Source organism: Chiloscyllium plagiosum, chromosome 8, assembly GCF_004010195.1.
Source record: "Chiloscyllium plagiosum isolate BGI_BamShark_2017 chromosome 8, ASM401019v2, whole genome shotgun sequence".
NCBI classification, from domain to species: domain Eukaryota; kingdom Metazoa; phylum Chordata; class Chondrichthyes; order Orectolobiformes; family Hemiscylliidae; genus Chiloscyllium; species Chiloscyllium plagiosum.
Window position 1 is genome coordinate 103,940,282 of NC_057717.1, and position 19,461 is coordinate 103,959,742.

The 19,461-nt window shown below is 44.5% G+C and overlaps 1 protein-coding gene across 2 annotated transcripts in view; it reads right to left on the reverse strand.

Annotated features, from left to right (window-relative positions):
* LOC122552275 (long-chain fatty acid transport protein 1-like) overlaps positions 1 to 17,958 on the reverse strand; it is a 37,220-nt gene extending 19,262 nt beyond the window's left edge. Inside the window, exons 1-4 of one of the 2 annotated variants that reach the window (XM_043694970.1) lie at positions 17,627 to 17,958; positions 13,399 to 13,581; positions 5,705 to 6,099; positions 4,404 to 4,565 (exon numbers count right to left, since the gene is read on the reverse strand). In XM_043694970.1, coding sequence (XP_043550905.1) covers positions 4,404 to 4,565; positions 5,705 to 6,099; positions 13,399 to 13,565 — 724 coding nt within the window. In that variant the 5' untranslated portion in view covers positions 13,566 to 13,581; positions 17,627 to 17,958. Of the gene's footprint in view, positions 1 to 4,403; positions 4,566 to 5,704; positions 6,100 to 13,398; positions 13,582 to 16,557; positions 17,187 to 17,626 lie in introns of those variants that run through there. The other variant, XM_043694969.1, reaches the window with a different exon arrangement.
* Positions 17,959 to 19,461: the final 1,503 nt, after the last annotated feature.

Consider the following 19,461-nt stretch of genomic DNA (forward strand, 5'->3'; position numbering starts at 1 on the left):
CTCCTCTAGCTTATCTCTCCACGCTTCAGGCTCTCTGCCTTTATTCCTGATGAAGGGCTTTTGCCCGAAACGTCGATTTTGCTGCTCCTCGGATGCTGCCTGAACTGCTGTGCTCTTCCAGCACCACTGATCCAGAATCTGGTTTCCAGCATCTGCAGTCATTGTTTTTACCTCCGTGCTCTACGGTCTGTTCCCCGGGACGCACTCTGAGGTGAACATCAACTGTGCCTGGAGGACCATCAACTTGGTGAAAGAAGCACTTTGCTCTGCTCTGGAATGTGCCTATGCAGAGGAAGTCTGGAGAGGAATGCAGTGGTGTTTGTCAAGGTTCGTCCCGAGTAGCTCCGTGACGAGGGACTCTGTGCTCTACGGTCTGTTCCCCGGGACGCAGTCTGAGGTGAACATCAACTGTGCCTGGAGGACCATCAACTTGGTGAGAGAAGCACTTTGCTCTGCCCGAAACTTGCTGGTCTTCCAGCTGAAGGAGGTGACCCTGACTGAGTGTTGCAGACTGGCACATTCCAAGGTCCAGGACTACGTGTTGAGGGACGCACTGAAGCTTGGGGCAGCTGCCGCCAAGGCGCGGTGGGGAAAGACCACCGTGTAAGGACCTCCTGCCAAAGAACAACGTGGGGCCCATTCAGTGGGATTAGAATTGTTTGGTGGCTGATTTTGACTGGCCCAATTATGATGGGCTGAAGGGCCTTTCTCTGTGCTGTCGCCCTCTGTGACTCCAAAAGATGAAGTGCCATCAAGTGTTTGGAATTGATCGCGGCTTGTAAAGTGCTGGAGTGGAGACTGCACAAGGGCTTGAGGTGAGCAGAAATCACCAATAGGAAAAGAACATCAAGGGACTGGGCAAATTGGCAAGAAGGAAAGTGGACAAGCTCAAAACTCCTTGGCTTTTTGGGTCTGCAAGGCAGAGAACCCATTAATGAAGAAAGAAAGCTCTACAAATAAAATCAGAGGCAAGGCTTGAGGCATGTCACCCAAACGTCACAAAATCTAATAAATGATAAATAAAACTGGATGGGTTCTGTCAGAGCTCCACTGTTTAGAACGGTGATGAAACACTCATTTGTTGTGAGGAGATCACTTGTGGGCCTGCAGACAGCGAGCTCTCCTTATCTGTGCTCCTGTAAAGTTTCTGTCATTTGTCAACACCATTCCCTGTTTATTTATGCATTTAAAGAAAAAAAACAGAGAAGATTGCATTGGAGTGTGTGCAATTTCGAAAAAGAGAGTAGCAGCAAACACATACAAATACAGAGATTTCTTGGTGGGAGTAAATTGGCATCTTCTTCAAATCTGACCTCTTGCACATCCAACACTTTCACAGTTTCACCACTGCCATCACACGTCAACTGCCCCAGCCTCATGTTAGAGTATTCTGCCCTTAACCTTCCTACCTTCCGTAGGACAGGATAGCAACCTACCGTGGAGCAAGTGTTCAGTCACCGAACCTAATATCGTCCTTTGTGCTTCAGTGTCAAATTTTGTTCGAGAATTCACTTCTGCGAAGTTTTACGTCGCTGATGGTGCCCTATAAATACGGGCCACTATTGGTGGGGTTAGGCAGATCCCAGCGTGAAAACACACACACACACTGTTGTGCAATGTCATGGAAAACCTCTTTTCTGCACAAGTTATCACTGGTATACAGCCCCAGCTGTATGACACTGGTACATAAGTCTCTCTCGCAGGCAGTCCCTCAGAGGGTGTGCAGTTCCTTGCATACATACACACGCATGATAATGCTATTCAGCTCTGAGATCAGTGCTGTAGCTTTGTAAGAATTGAAACATTGTCCTGTTAACTGGTCAATTACCATATGAATCTGCTGAATGGCATCCGGCTGCCATTAATGCACTGAATACTGGTACTGAACCTCAAAGGGCAAGCTTTCACACTTGTCAGTTTAATGTGGCCTAGAATTTTATTGACCAGTCCTGCAGGGATAAATTACAAAGAATTACTGAAAGATCAATCAATGGAGTGTAGTTTTTCAGTTTTGGATAAATGGAAAACAGTAAAAGTATTAACCTATTTTACCCAAATAAAACCTTTTAAAATCCAATTGACTATCTTGACCCGTGTTTCTTTTTAGCTGAACACAGGTGCGTTAAGCTCACTGTCAGGTTGTGGTATAAAGAGCGCTCCAGCAAGCAGCTAAAAGCCAAGAAAGACATTGTGCGGCATGTTATCAGTATTACATAGTGCATTCCACTAAGTAAAGACAGGAAAACCTGCTGTCGGCAGTCACACAACATACATCGTACCAGCCGGGAAACTGACTTCACAGTACAAGGTGCATAAATAGAAATAGAAATTGCTGGAAAAGCTCAGCAGATCTGGCAGCAATCTGATGAGAGAAATCAGAGTTAATGTCATAGAGCTATAGAGATGTACAGCATGGAAACAGACCCTTCGGTCCAACCCGTCCATGCCGACCAGATATCCCAACCCAATCTAGTCCCACCTGCCAGCACCCGGCCCATACCCTCCAAACCCTTCCTATTCATATACCCATCCAAATGCCTCTTAAATGCTGTAACTGTACCATCCTCCACCACTTCCTCTGGCAGCTCATTCCATACAATGCACCACCTTCTGTGTGAAAACATTGCCCCTTGGGTCCCTTTTATATCTTTCCCCTCTCACCCTAAACCTACGCCCTCTAGTTTTGGACTCCCCCAGCCCAGGGAAAATACTTTGTCTATTTATCCTATCCATGTCCCTTGTGATTTTATAAACCTCTATCAGGTCACCCCTCAGCTTCCGATGCTCCAGGGAAAACAGGCTCAGCCTGTTCAGCCTCTCCCTGTAGCTCAGATCCTCCAACCCTAGCAACATCCTTGTAAGTCTTTTCTGAACCCTTTCAAGTTTCACAACATCTTTCCGATAGGAAGGAGACCAGAATTGCACGCAATATCCAAACAGTGGCCTAACCAAAGTTCTGTATAGCCGCAATATGACCTCCCAACTCCTGTACTCAATACTCTGACCAATAAAGGAAAGCATACCAAACGCCGCCTTCGCTATCCTATCTACCTGCAACTCCACTTTCAAGGAGCTATGAACCTGCACTCCAAGGTCTCTTTGTTCAGCAACACTCCCTAGGACCTTACCATTAAGTGTATAAGTCCTGCTAAGATTTGCTTTCCCAAAATGCAGCACCTCACATTTATCTGAATTAAACTCCATCTGCCACTCCTCAGCCCATGGGCCCATCTGATCAAGATCCCGTTGTAATCTGAGGTAACCCTCTTCGCTGTCCACTACACCTCCAATTTTGGTGTCATCAGCAAACTTACTAACTATACCTACGTTCATATCCAAATCGTTTATATAAATGACAAAAAGTAGTGGACCCAACACTGTTCCTTGTTCGGTTTAGGTTGAAGAAAGACACATATGCTTGAGATAAGCCCTAATGAATTTACAATATGAGCAAGGGCATTGCAGGGGTCCTCAACTGTGGGGGATAAAGGGAGCCAGGAAAATATACAAATAGGAAGGGTTTAGAGGGATATGGGTCAAATGCTGCCAAATGGGACTAGATCATTGAATGATTTCAAGGGGCAACCAAATATAGCACCAGGGAGGAGTGGGACCAAACATTATGGGGAGAAAGCAGCATTGGGCTATTAAGTTGGGCAAACGGCCATGATCATGATGAATGGTGGAACAGGCTCAAAGGGCTGAATGGCCTCCTCCTGCTTCTATCTTCTATGATTCTATTAATTTAGGGTATCTGGTCGGCATAGTCGAGTTGGACCGAAGAGTCTGTTTCTAGTCCATATAAAGCTATGACTGAAGCATGATTTGGAGATGCCGTGCACCCTCTCACAGACTTAAGACAGTCTGCACCCACTGCACACACACATACACTCTCTCACACTCACAACCCCCAACCCAGACACACACACACACACACACAGACAGACAAAGACCCACATGCACACATATATTTTGTGGGGTGAATTTGTACTTGCAGGGTTACATTGTACTTTGCTCAAAAACTGTGAAACTAACATGGTCATTCAAACAGATGAGAGACTTAACAAACAATCAAGGTATTTTTCAATGTATAATTTCAGTAAATTTTTGCTATAAATTCTGTGTTAGGATCGAGCCCTCCACAACCACCTGATGAAGGAGCGTCGCTCTGAAAGCTAGTGTGCTTCCAATTACACCTGTTGGACTATAACCTGGTGTTGTGTGATTGTTAACTTTATGACTGAAGCAGACATCAAAACTTCCAACAGGGGCAGTTAGATGGACGCACTTCTCTTTTAGACCAAATGTGTCACACTATTATATAAAAGAGGCAACTTGCCCAAATACCCACTTATCCCAGTGTTAACATTCGTGAAATCATCCTGCATTAAAGTCATCATTACCCATGAATCCAATTCCCAGAGGAGGAGACGGCAGGTATTTGGAAGCCGCACTGAGCAGCGGATCGAGGTGCTCTGTCCCTGCTGCAACTTTACTCGGATCCCAGCTTCCGCTGCAGAATCTCCGGATCTTTTTCCCTAGGATTCCATTCACTTCTAACAGGGCTGGAATAGAAACAAAAGGTATAAACCAATCAGGTGTAGCCCGAGGCAGCGACAGTGCTTCCAGCCTGCTGCAGTCATGGTGCGTTTACTGCATTCTGGCCACAGAACTAACACTGTGACACTCTGTGAGCAACCCAAATCAGAGATTTTCAAAAATGTGAAATGCAGGTTTGGTGCAGAAAGAGGGTTAATTTAGAAGAAACCTCATAAATCAAGATTAAACTTCATGGACTTGGGCCAGGATTTAACAAAGCAGGAGGCCATTTGGCCCATTCTATACGAGCTAGCCCTTGGTAAAAGCTAGGCCATTTTCCTTTTGGGAAGACGCTATTGAACTCTGTTCTCCAACCTTTTGAGAATTGGAAAGCTCTGGGCTGGTCTATCAATCCCAAGCGGACAGTGCACTGGGCAAAGGGTTAGGCATTGTCAGTGGTCTCATTTCTAAGAGAACCTGATGTTGGAAACCTCTGTCCATCTTGTCGGTAAGGCTTTCACTTCCTCCTAACGAGCTTGTGTATCATGCGATGACACAAACACATCAACAGACCATACAGCCTGTTACGCCCACACAATGAGCCCTGCCCCTCCTGCTCTTACACTAGCCCTAACTGTTTCCTTTTGAAGTATTTCTCCAATTCCTTTGAAAGGTATCCAATTTGCTTCCAACACCTTTATAAGGAATTCATTAGGGAAACAGGTGCAGTACAATAGTGCATCCAGCTAAGAGACTGGGTGATACAGCCTTGGCTATTTTCCAGGGCAGTGCCGGACTTTCACCCATCACCTTTACCCCAATCCATATTCTGCATTAAGGGTCGATAGGTATAGGTGGCAGGCCCTTGATTGAGATCTCTAGCACAAAGATGGAAAGAGTTACCACTCCAGGGAAATAGGTGCAAAGTCCAGGTCATCACTCCAGCTGAGAGAGTGCTGCACTGACAGTGATGCTGTATTTATGGTGACAGGTATAATCGTTTGCTCTTTCCAGGCTGCTGTGCACAAGTTGGCTGCATAATGCCCTGTTAAATGACTGGGAATGCTGTGTGTGTGTGTGTGGGTATACGCATATGTGTCTGTGTGCACGCGTGTGCCTGTGAATTGCAGGCGCTTGTCTTTTTAGCTGTATACTGCAGACTCACCATCGTTCATCTCTGCGCCAAAGATAATGGCCTTGGCTCCTGACACAGACAGGCAGTGAGTGAGTGCGTCGAGGCGGAGATTGAAGTTGAGCAGTGCCCCCTCCACTCCAACTTTAGCCATCCCAAGCCACAGCCCGACAAACTCCGGCCTGCTCTCCATGAACAAGGCAATGACATCACCCGGTCCGTAGCCTTGCTCCCGAAGGAAGTTGCCCACGGCATTGGAATACTCGTCGAGGTCCCTGAAAGTCCACTTTTCGTCAACCCCTTCATAAATGAGGGCAACCTTATCTGGGTGTTTCTGCACTGTGTCGTGAAAGATCTTCGGGATAGTGCTGTCTTCCCGTTGGTGTTTCCATACAGCTAACTTAACCCTCAGCAGCAACAACAGACCACTGCCAAAGAGGGGAAAAAGAAAAACCACACACCATTACTTTACATTTCATTCTCCAGGGAACTTGTGAAATCACAGATAACCAACAGGTGCTCCAGTCAGAGATATGATCTGCAGTTTTTCACCGAAAGCCTAACTGGTGACTACCATTGATTGTCGGAAAACATCCTACCTGCGCTGCTACGGTCCTTGAAGGAACAAAATCCGCTTTCCTGACCTGGTCTGGCCTGACTGTGACTCCAGAACCACAGCAAAGTGGTTTACTCTAAAATGCTCTCTGAAATGGCCAAACCAAATATTGCCCTTGAGCTAATTTGGGGATGAGCAGTAAATGGGCTGAAAATGTGTTGCTGGAAAAGCGCAGCAGGTCAGGCAGCATCCAAGGAACAGGGGAATCGACGTTTCGGAAGAAGGGCTTATGCCCGAAACGTCGATTCTCCTGCTCCTTGGATGCTGCCTGACCTGCTGCGCTTTTCCAGCAACACATTTTCAGCTCTGATCTCCAGCATCTGCAGTCCTCACTTTCTCCATGAGCAGTAAATGTAAACTTGAACAGTCTTGAATGATTATGCTGATTCCAATCTTTCATGGGCACTTTATGAAGGATTGAAAAGATAGTGAAGAAGGCGTTTGGTATGCTTTCCTTTATTGGTCAGAGTATTGAGTACAGGAGTTGGGAGGTCACGGTGCGGCTGTACAGGACATTGGTTAGTCCACTGTTAGAATATTGCATGCAATTCTGGTCTCCTGCCTATCGGAAAGATGTTGTGAAATTTGAATGGGTTCAGAAAAGATTTACAAGAGATGTTGTTAGGGTTGGAGGATTTGAGCTGTAGGGAGAGGCTGAACAGGCTGGGGCTGTTTTCCCTGGAGCATCAGAGGCTGAGGGGTGACCTGATAGAGGTTTATAAAATCATGAGGGGCATGGATAAGATAAATAGACAAAGTCTTTTCCCTGGGTTGGGGGAGTCCAGAACTAGAGTTGATAGGTTTAGGGCGAGAAGGGAAAGATATAAAAGAGGCCTAAGGGGTAACTTTTTCTCGCAGAGGATGGTACGTGTATGGAATGAGCTGCCAGAGGAAATGGTGGAGGCTGGTAACATTACAACATTTAAGAAGCATTTGGATGGGTATATGAATAGGAAGGGTTTGGAGGGATATGGGCCGGGTGCTGGCAGGTGGGACTAGATTGGGTTGGGATATCTGGTTCAGCATGGACGGGTTGGACCGAAGGTCTGTTTCCGTGCTGTACATCTCTATGACTCTATGAGCGGCGCTGGAAAAGTACAGTAGGTCAGGCAGCACCCGAGGAGCAGGAAAATCGATGTTTCACCTCTTGTCCCCTTTTTGCCCTCCTGATTTCCCTCTTAAGTACACTCCTACTGCTGTAATGCTCCTTTAAGGATTGACTCGATCTCTCCTGTCTATACCTGACATATGCTTCCAGACACAAAGAGACAGACAGAGAGAGAGAGAGAGTGGTGGACAGGCAGTCAGAGAGATTGAGATGGAAGTTTATCTGTGATATGGAAATAAGTGTTTCCTGACTTCCCCCCGAATGCCTTGACTCGAATTTTAAAATGATACTCCCTTTTGCTCGATACCCTGACTGGAGATTTTAATTAGTCTGTCCCAGCCTGTTCAAATCCATTTAAAATCCCAAGAGAACACACCTCAATCGTCTCCAAACACAGCTGACGATCTTCCTCACTGAAGCCTGAGCCCTTCCCAAAAGAATCTTAATTTTTAAAAATGGCCTTCTCCAGGCCTAGGCTATGGGAAAGATAAGGAAGCAACTCCTCACGAGCCTCTCCAACAATCGGAAACAATGTTATCCACAATACTGGTTTCAGCAGAACTGGCACAAGCTTGCTGGCGACAGACCAGGAAGATTTGAGCAATGCTTGCAATTCAACCCACTGTTCGCCTCCCAGAAACGATGGCTCACATTTCACCAGGCCTTCGGGAGAGGAAGTGTGACCAAGTGAACTTCAAATCACGTGAACCTGTGTAACCTTTGGAGAGAACCTGCACCCATGTTAGAAAAGGTCCAGAAAGCTTAGTCACTTTCAGAAGCTGTTTTCTGTTAATAAATTTCTTTAGGCAAGATCGCTGTGCAGATTAGACTTTTAATTACAGTTACAGAACTTTTCCAACTTTCCTACACGTAGGGTAAACAAACTATTTTAAAGATTGACAGATATCTTCCATACCCTTCTCCATAGTAAACACTGATGCAAAATACTCGTTTAGTATCTCCCCCATCTCCTGTGGCTCCACACACAGTTTGCCTTACTGATCTTTGAGGGCTCTATTCTCTCCCTAGTTACCCTTTTGTCCTTAATATATTTATAAAATCCCTTTGGATTCTCCTTAACCTTATTTGCCAAAGCTACCTCATGTCCCCTTTTTGCCCTCCTGATTTCCCTCTTAAGTACACTCCTACTGGTTTAATACTCCTTTAAGGATTGACTCAATCTCTCCTGTCTATACCTGACATATGCTTCCATTTTTTTCTTAACCAAAACATCAATTTGTTTAATCATTCAGCATTCCCTATACCTACCAGCCTTTCCTTTCACCCTGACAGGAATATACTGTCTCTGGACTCTCGTTATCTCACTTCTGAAGGCTTCCATTTTTCCAGCCGTCCCTTTGCCTACGAACATCTGCCCCCAAATCAAGTTTTGAAAGTTCTTGCCTAATACAGTCAAAACTGACCTTCCTCCAATTTAGAACTTCAACTTTTAGATCAGGTCAATCCTCTTCCATCAGTATATTACAATCCCAATAAGGTGATCATCCCTTTCTTAATTCTCAGTTCCACCCAAATAACTTCCCTGGATGTATTTCCGGGAATGCCCTCCCAAAGTACAGCTGTAATATTATCCCTATTCAAAAACGCTACACCCCCTCCCTTCCTGTAGCATTTGTATCCTGGAACATTAAGCTGCCAGTCCTGCCCATCCCTGAGCCATGTTTCTGTAATTGCTGTGATATCCCAGTCCCATGTTCCTAACCACGCCCTGAGCTCATCTGCCTTCCCTGTTCGGCCCCTACCAGTTCTACCTTGTTCTCTGCTTTGTCCCTACCTGCCCTGACTGTTCCGACTCGTTCCTTCCCCACCCCCACCTTACTTGTTCAAATCCTCCCGAGCAGCTCTTGCAAATCTCCCTGCCAGGATACTAATCTCCTTCCAAATTCAGGTGTAATCTGTCCTCCTTGTAAAGGTCACTTCTACCCCAGGAGAGATTCCAATGAGCCAAAAGTGTGAATCCTTCTCCCCTGCACCAGCTCCTCAGCCACAGATTCATCTGCTCTATCCTTAAGTTTGTTTACATCACATGGTACAACATGAAATGAGGTATAGGAACAGGAAAAGACCATTCACCCCCTCTAGCTTCACCTATATTCAATCAGACTTCGGCTGATCTGTAGTTTCACTCTATCTGCTGTTTTCATTTCCTGTCACTGAATGCCATCACCTACCAAAGCAGGGTTGAAGGTTTTGACCTATAGGGAGAGGTTGAACAGGCTGGGGCTGTTTTCCCTGGAGTGTCAGAGGCTGAGGGGGTGATCTTATAGAGGTTTTTAAAATCATGAGGGGCATAGATAGGATAAATTGACAAGGTCTTTTTCCTGGGGTGGGGGAGTCCAGAACTAGAGGGCATAGGTTTGGGGTGAAAGGGAAAAGATTTAAAATGGACCTAAGGGGCAACCTTTCCATGCAGAGGGTGGTGAGTGTATGGAATGAGCTGCCAGAGGAAATGGTGGAGGCTGGTACAATTACAACATTTAAAAGGCATTTGGATGAGTATATGAATAGGAAGGGTTTAGAGGGATATTGGCAAAGTGTTGGCCAATGGGATTAGATTGGGTTGGGATATCTGGTCAGCATGGACGGGTTGGACCGAAGAGTCTGTTTCCGTGCTGTACATCTCTGCCTTTCAAGTCTTTCACGTTTGAGTTGAATGCCAGCATGGGGGGGGGGGGGGGGGGGAGAGCTACAGATTCCATTCCTTTTCAAGTGAAGTTGGTGATGATACTGGGGAATATTTGCAGTGAATGATGGAGCTTTATGTCTTAAACCAGTTGAGGCAATACCTGGTTCAGGATAATCAGATTGAGAAACATGGTATTTTCTAACGAGGATTTCACACCTGCTCAGGTTGACATGAGAGAGAATCTATGCCTGGTATCTGAGACAACGTGACCACCTTAACAAACAAAAGCCAGATTAACTCGCTGCATGGCTCACTTGCAGCTTGAGAGAAGATGCGCACTAATTGGTCCTTATGTATGTTTTCCTTAATTCTTTCACACCGTACCAACCTCACTGACAAGGTCAGCAATTACTGCTAATTCCTAATTGCCCTTGAGGGCGTGATCACCGGCCATGTTCTTGAACTCTTCCAATCCATGAGATGCCTGTGCACACACAATGCTGTGGAGAAGAGTTTATTCTATTACTGGCAAGAGCATTGAATTGAATCTGAAGGACTTTGGGATGCTCTGTGAATGTAATAATGGCGGTTACATCAATGCAAGCTCTTCTTCACTCTTAAAGAAGTGGTGAAAAAAAACTGATGTCCCAAAGAGCAGATACAGTCTAATCCGAGACAGTCACTGGGCTTTGTGGAGTTGCATTTGGCTGTCACCAATGCTCTGTTTTTAGTAAAAGTGGCATTCTGACTTTAGATTAGATTCCCTACAGTGTAGAAACAGGCCATCCAGCCCAACAAATCCACACAGTCCCTCTGAAGAGCAACCCACCCCCCTACATTTACCCCTTCACCTAACAGTATGGGCAATTTAGCACGGCCAATTCACCTAACCTGTACATTTTTGGACTGTGGGAGGAAACCGGAGCACCCGGAGGAAACCCACTCAGACACGGGGCGAATGTGCAAACTCCACACAGTCAGTTGCCGGAGGTGGGAATTGAACCCGGGTCTCTGGCGCTGTGAGGCAGCAGTGCTAACCACTGTGCCGCATTCTTATTTAACTTAGCATCAGGCAACCTTTCAGACTATTGAGGAGTGCAGACCCACAAAGTGAAAAGAGAGTTCTAAAATAAAATAATGTTGGCTTCAGGTAGAAAGTGAGGAGTGCAAACGCTGGAGCTCAGAGTCGAGAGTTTGGTGCTGGAAAAGCACAGCGGGTCAGGCAGCATCCGAGGAGCGAGAGAATCAACATTTCGGGCATAAGTCCTTCCTTGTACAATTGAAATATGGACGGCGGGGTAAATGGGAGAGACCTGCACTTGATTGGAAAGGTTTGGAAACCGGATTGGAATTTGGGTGCTTAGCTTTTGTTGCTTTAACGCTTAGACAATGTGCTCCAATATTAATAAGGTATTAAAAAGGAGGCGAGAGGGGGGCACGCAGGAGTGGATGGTTAGGGAATGCACCAAGGTTCAGCTGCAATTGATAGAACACAGGGAAGTGAGAGATATGCAAAAGGAGTCGCAGAAACGTCGCGGTTTTGGAAAGGTTGCATAATTTGACTGCTGTGAAACAGTGCAGAAGCAATGTTGTCATTTCAATATATCATCATTCTGTCAGCCTCCTTAATCCCACACTAAGTACAATTTAATCAATGTGAACGTCAACAAGATACAGGGCAACATCTACTGCTGATGAGAATAATATGGTTTCTTTAAGGTGGTATGCTTGTGGTTTGAGACCCTGTACCACATAGCATTGCTTAGTACAGAATTAACAGCAGTGAACAAACTGTTCCCTTTAAAGAAAGGTGGCTGTTTCAACAGACAGAGACCAACTCCACTGCAAGGGTGTCACCAGACTGACAGCTTCACACAATGTCTGTCTACACCTTAGAATGACTTGCAGGTCAGACAGGGCTGAAGCCAGAAGTTGAGGCAGACGTTCAGGTCTAATTAGCTGACCAGCCAAGTTAGGTGCATGCATCCCCAGTAATCCTTTATTCAAAAGAAAGAATAAAGTGAGATATTAAATCCTTATCCATTCTGAAACGGTTAGAAAGTATCAAATTAAGATAACTCCCCAACAGAGTTAAGGATTCCTGCAGCAGTGGAGAATGCAGCTCTGCTTTGAATACCAGGAGTAATGTGTCAAATGGGTCTTTTCACTGTCTAAATGCAGAAAAAGAGGCCGATAATGAAAGGATCTTTTCTTCAATTGCTAATTTTGAGGGGGAGGCAATGGCATAGTGGTATTATCACTGGACTATTAAATCCAGAGACTGAGGTAATATTCTGGGGACCTGGGTTTGAATCCTGCTATACGGCAGATGATGGAAGTTGAATTCAATAAATATCTGGAATTAAGAATCTAATCAATTGTTGAACCATCTGCTTCACTAATGTCCTTACCTGGTCTGGCCTACATGTGACTCCAGCTCCACAGCCTTAGGGACAAGCAATAAATGCTGGTCTAGTCAGTGACACATTCATCCCATGCATGAATTAAAAAAAAAACGTAATTTATCACCTTTATTTTGGCCAATCTGAAATGTAATATCGGGAGTGGCAAATCCAAGTTGCATGTATCAATATGAATCACGATCAGATAGACTAACTGGTAAAGGAACATTTCAAAACATGTTGCAACAAATTAGGCAAAGGGCAAGGACAATTTTATAAGGCTATGGTGAAAGAGCAAGGGGATGGAAGGAATTGGTTGAATTAGTTTCAATAGTAACACGGTTAGCAGACATGGTGGGCCAAAGGGCCTGTTTCTGTGCTGCATTGTTCTCTGTTCTAAAGGCACAATGGGCCAAGTAGCCCTCTCCAGGGCTGTATAATTTCACTGTGACAGTGACCGAGTTGGGAGACGTGAGATCTGCTATTTAGGGAACACTGTCTGCATTAAAGCAGAACAAATGGGTGGCACGGTGACACAGTGGTTAGCACTGCTGCCCCTCAGCGCCAGAGACCCGGGTTCAATTCCCACCTCAGGTGACTGTCTGTGCGGAGTTTGCACATTCTCCCCGTGTCTGCGTGGGTTTTTCCTGGGTGCTCCGGGTTCCTCCCACAATCCAAAGATGTGCAGGTTAGGTGAATTGGCCATGCTAAATTGCCCATAGTGTAGGGTCTGGTTGGGTTGCGCTTCGGAGGGTCGGTGTGGACATGTTGGGCCGAAGGGCCTGTTTCCACACTATAAGTAATCTAATATAATATAATCTAATCTAAATGAACCAACTCTGGGAAGAGATATCCGTGACCAAATGACCTTTGTCAAGAGATTGGGATGATATACAACACTGGCAACAGACCTTAATACACAAGGTGCGCACGTACGTTCTCAGTGCAACTTACAAGAGATCTCTTGGTGCAGTTTTTAACAGTATCCGAATAAACCTCCATCCTCCACTTCCCAGATAAATGCCAAAGCTTGCAGCTATAGTCCAGGTCCAGGAAACGCCAAAGAGCTGCATCAATCCCAGAGATCCCAGGGACACGCTGCAACTAGCCACACTGTGCATCCTTCCTAGAAATTGCCTGTTAAATACAAAAAGAGCTCATTGTTAATTATCTGATGTTATCATGTCCTCATTGAAACAAAATAATTCTTAGGGGATCTGACAGGGTAAATGTGGAAAGGTTGCTTCCCCTCATGGTTTGGAGGAGCCGGTGTTGGACTGGGGTGGACAAAGTTAAAAATCACACAGCACCAGGTTATAGTCCAACAGGTTTATTTGGAAGCACTAGCCTTCGGAGCGCTGCTCCTCCACAACCACCTGATGAAGGAACAGCGCTCCGAAAGCTAGTGCTTCCAAATAAACCTGTTGGACTATAACCTGGTGTCATGTGATTTTTAACTTTCCCCTAATGATTAGCCTAGACCCAGATGGTATATCCGGAGAGTAAGTTAGGGCTGAGATGAGGAGGAATTTCTTCTCTCAGCGGTGAGTCTTTGGAATTCTGTATCACAGAGGGCTGTTGAGGCTGGGTTGTAGATATATTTAAGGTTGAGATAGGCAGATTTTGAATCAGTGAGGAATCTGCGTGGGTTTCCTCCCACAATCCAAAGATGTGCAGGTCAGGTGCATTGGCCGTGCTAAATTGTCCCTAGTGTTAGGTGCATTAGTCAGAGGGAAATGGGTCTGGGTGGGTACTCTTCGGACGGTCGGTGTGGACTGGTTGGGCCGAAGGGCCTGTTTCCACACTGTAGGGAGTCTAAAAAAAAATTAAAGAGTTAGAGGGAAATGGAGGAAAGTGAAGTGAAGGATTATGAAATCAGCCATGATCACGGTGAATAAAAGAGCAGACCCGATGGGCTGAATGGTCTCTCTTTGCTCCTGTGTTATGTCTAACAACGAAGCTCAGAAATATTTGCACGAAGGGTTACAATAAGGTTTTAATATCAATATTCACTGCCAGTTGGTTACTGGAGGAATTGCAAGTTTAGCAGGTTCATGTCAGTGTTACCAGTTCAAACAACATTAGAGTTCTCCTTGGAACTAAGGGCAACTCAGCAAATCTGTAAATGTCCCATCACATCAGGCATGGGCCATCCTGTGTAAACTACCTGAAATAAACAGGTCCACTCATCAATATTGTATGCAACTGGCCCTTTGTGGGCCTGAAAACCCTGCCCCAATTTTAAATAGAAGGACCAAATCTTGCCCCTGCAATTAGTCCTTGGACATTCCCAGCCCAAGCTGCCCTCTCTTTCTCAGCACTAACATTGGCTGCCAAAGACATTTCCTGATATTGAGGCTGTCCTCTATAATGCCGGCTTTCCAGCTCTGAACTCAAGCTCGTTGAATTCGGAGACTGTCCTTTCTCACTTGGGTAAGGTCCAGGAGTTAAAGCAACCCTGATCTCACACTGAAAGCTCCACAGGCTGCTGAGAGTGCTACAGTATGGAGTTCAAACACAAGAAATGGGAGGTCACTCTTTGAGCCTGCTCAGCCAATAAGACCCAGGTTGACTCCTTACCTCATCTTCAGTTTTGTGCAATATTCCCAAATCCTACGTATTTCCTCTGTAGCTAAAAAAAAACCTAAATGATCTCTCCTACCGAACACACACAGCCACAGAATGTTAGACTAGAATACACCAACCTGACCATGTTTTGCAATCCCCTTCCTTATCAGAACATAGATAAACTTCATAATTCTGGCAGAGGGAAGACATTGGCAATAAAATATTAACTAGCTTATTTAACTGTTAGGCAACTAAATATTTAGCTACAGCACTACGCCTGTGTAGAAATGGTCTGGCTGCAATTCCTTTTTTCCTGATTCTGGGTGAAATGCCTAATGTTCTCTTTATCCTGGATGTCACCTCTCAGTCAGATGATTGCTCCAGAGAACAGAATCTCCCGTGCAGTACTGAAGTACTGGTCAGTCAGAGGAACCATCTTTCAGGTGAGGCACTAAAACAAGACCTCTTAATTGGACATAAATACCCTGTGGCACGATTTCTAGGGAGAGAAAGGAGTCCTCCTCAGCTTCTGACCAATATCTAGCCCTCGACAAACATCACAAGTCAAGACTGGTCGGACATTACCTGATCGCTTGCTGTACAATGTCACACTGTACAACAGTGGCTTCATTTTATCTATTTGATTGAACATAAAGTGCTTTGTGATGTACTGGGATCGTGAATGATGCTATAGAAATGTAAATCTTCTTTGCTTCTTTATAAGCCTTACATAACATGCACCATTACATGGCTTTGGCTCAATAAGGTCTGGAAGAACAAAAGGAAACATAGTTTTCTCTAAACACTCCATGTTTGTCCCAGTACACAGCTACTTTGGGATGGTGGTGCAAACTACACACAAGATTTTAGGAAGTCATTAGCGGAACTGTCCATTCTCATTCCTCGGTAGGTAACTCAACATGGTTCCTTCAATGTACAGCCATCTCTCTGCAATGGCGTTCAGATTATGCATTTTTCTCTATGTTTGAGCTGTCACTTTATCTGTGTTGTTCCGAATGCTGAGTACATTCAAACACTGAACCTGTAGTTCTGTGGTTCAAAGCAAACCATCAACCAGAATATAAAAGCAAAACCGCCAATCTAGAAAGAATGCCCACCGGAAAATCACCTAACCCAATCAGGGAGTGTACGTATGCACTGACTAACTAGATTCAGCACACATTTCAGGAACAGTAAAAATAGAGTTGTTGTACGGAGGTAGAATTGAGGGGAAAGAAGGAACAGCGTTACAACTGAGCAACAGGCAAGCTGTTTACTTAGATCCTGTCGCCATCAAATTACCTACTTTGCCAGTTCTCGAAAATGCTCAGTGTTCCTCAAACCGCTCCCACAAACCAACAAGATTTACTGGTGCCTCCCTGGTTTTAAAAAAATGCTGCACCGTGAGACTGAATCATTGAAGAGGTTCTATTAGTCATTGGGGGAGGGAATATCCATTACATTGACTTTGTGCAGTCTGACTGTTTAATATACTCCACAATAGAAACCCAAAACAGGACCTCTCACTGTTTGAACAAAACCTACCTCTTTGACCAAGCTTTTGGTGACTGGGTTCTAACATCCCATGAGGCTGGGTGGTATATCTTGTTTCATCATGCTTTTGTGAACTGTCTTGAAGCGTTTAATTAGATTGAAGAAATGAATACAAGTTACAGCTGTTGCTCACAGGATTCAGCATAGTATATCATTTGAAAATAAAATTCAATAACTGAACGATGGAGCTTCTTACACAAGAGACAATTCAATCCATTACGCCCGTGTCATCTCTCTGAAAGAACTTAGTCACAAAGCACTCCACCCTCGAATCCTTGCAAATACTTTCCTTTTCAAGTATTCATCCTGTTCACTTTAAAAAGCTATTCTTCCATCAGCTTCCAGGCTGCACATTCCAGATCATGACAACTTGCTGCTCATTCTCATTTCCCTCTGGTCCCTCGGTTAATCGCTTTAAAGTTGTATCCACTGGTTACCCACGTTGTTCTTTCTTCTGATTTTCCTTCAAACATCCCCTTCAATCTTTGCTGTTCTTGAGAGAATTATTCCAAACTTTCGTAGGCTCCGAGCTCACTCACCCGTGTGCCACCAAGTGATTTAGGCTGTGCCAGAGTCCCAATGTCACGATTCCTTGCCCATTTTTTTACCAGATGCTTTTGAGGTCCCGTTCCCACCCACTGAGCCTGATTTTCTGGCACCATTCAGTCTCCTGATCCAACTAGCACCAATCAAAAATCCCCCTGACCGACCTGACAACTGAGACAGTATAGCGCACCATTCCACAACAAGCATTGCACACAAAATAAAATCACTCAAGGGATTAGAAAGCTCCATTGTCTCAATCTTTGGAACAGTCTTCATTTGAAACGTGGAGGGTTTTATGGGTCGTGATTGAAATGGGAGGGCACCCTCCCTTCATCTCAAATGGTCAATTTAAATATTTAACAATTTAGAATTATTCTTTCATCATTGTTACGCATTTACATTAAGGAATAAGAAAACAGGTAATTGAGTTCACTTCTCTACATTAAAATACGGTACAAACATTTTCAAGTGAAAAGCTGTTTTAGCTAAGAGAAGCTCAGAATCAACAACTCACCAGATCTGTAACAACGGTTTAGGAATTTCCCAGCACACAGAATCTGAACTGCAAACCAACGAGAATTTCTTTGCTGGAAACAATTTCTTTTTAATGTTCAGTTGGGATTCCTGGACGAAACAAGTTCACATCGAAAGCAAGGAGATCTCACCTCCCATTAGCATGCAGCAACTTTCCTGTTTTGATCTGTTTCACTGTACACAAAGATACCTCATTGTGGCTCTGTGGAGCAGCGCACAGGCAGTGTTCCAGCAAGGCTGCTGTTCCATTTTCAAACAAGTGCTCCACTCACTGGAAACCTCTCAGAGAACCACAAAGTTCTCTGTTAGCTCCTCCCCATCGCCATTCACGGGGGCAGGCGCAGATCAATTGGCAGAAAAAAAACCTCAAATCCAAATAGATTCTATAGGTGATTACTTCAAAAAGAGCCGTTTTCAAGAATAAACTGTGCAGAATCCCATCGATTTGAATGCTCTCTCTGCTAATGAATGCCAAAGAAACTGACCTCAGGATAGTTCCAGCTCTAAGTGACACATAATAGGATCAGGTGACAAAAGATATGCACCAAAGATTTCAGAATAACCCACAGGTTAACACACAGTCTTTTGTTACATAAAATATAGGGGAAGATTACGATTAAGAGAACTCTTATGTAAACTTTAAACTGATCAAGTTGACCAATGTTAGTTCTGGGGAATGGCACCTTCAGCAATTACAGGAATCTAATGCAATGCTTAAGTGAAGCAATCAAATATTTTCATAATATTACAGCAATCTTTCAATATGAATGTTTCCATCATCACATATTCCTACACATGGGGACGCAAAGGTATTTCCCAACAAGACAAGCGACGCTCGGCTTTTCATCGAAGCAAGTCAAAGTCCCAGACAACTATGTTGAGAAGATATACTGGACAGAAACGTATAACTGCACCATAAAATGCACAGAACACCTGGTTCACAATCCTAATCAATCTTATCGGTAGACATGGCTTGAACTGGAGACTTTTGTTGAGAATCCAGGTGAAAGACAACACCATTGGCTAGGATTACAGAACAAAAGCTGAGGAAATGAAGCTCTGGTAGCGGGATATAAATCACAAGTTTTATGAAGTTTGTAAATCTGTTAAAGAATAAGCTGAAACAGAATACGGTGCAATTCATTTCTGACCATAACAAGGAGGAAGCATACATAAGCATTACAGAATATATCCACAGTTCAGAAGATATTAAGGCTGGAAAGAGAAGAGAATGCACCATAGTCTTATCTATTTTCTTCACAAAATAAAAACTGCTGAGATCTGGGAAGCAAGCCAGCAAGGCAACAGACAATATAGATTAGTGAACAATATATATTACCTGGGATGGACAAGTGAGAATCTCTAGAAGTGAGACTTGAGGTGCAAAAAAAGGCAAAGAACTAGTGAAGTAATAATACTGAATGCAGAGGTCAGCATGCAGTTTCTGGGTGTGTTATCAATTACTCACAGCTCCCTCAGACATTCAAGTCAGCAAAATATGATCAGAAAGAAACGAGACAGGTTCCAACATTCACTTCAACACAAACTGCAAGGCACATTGCAGTAAGAGTACAATATGCACCCCTAAACCAAAATCAAGCGACAAAACTCACAGTTCACACGGGAATATCAAACATGGGATGGGGGGGGGGAAGCGTGGTAAAGGAGGCCAGAGTAGTGGTGCTTAACAATCTTGGCAGAGAAAGAAACTTCTCAGAAACTGGGGAAGGAGGAGATAGAATTCAGGGGCAGTAGGAAGGGGAACTATCAAGGATGGGGAGAAGGGATTCAGTGATGGAGTGATCACTAATGGCT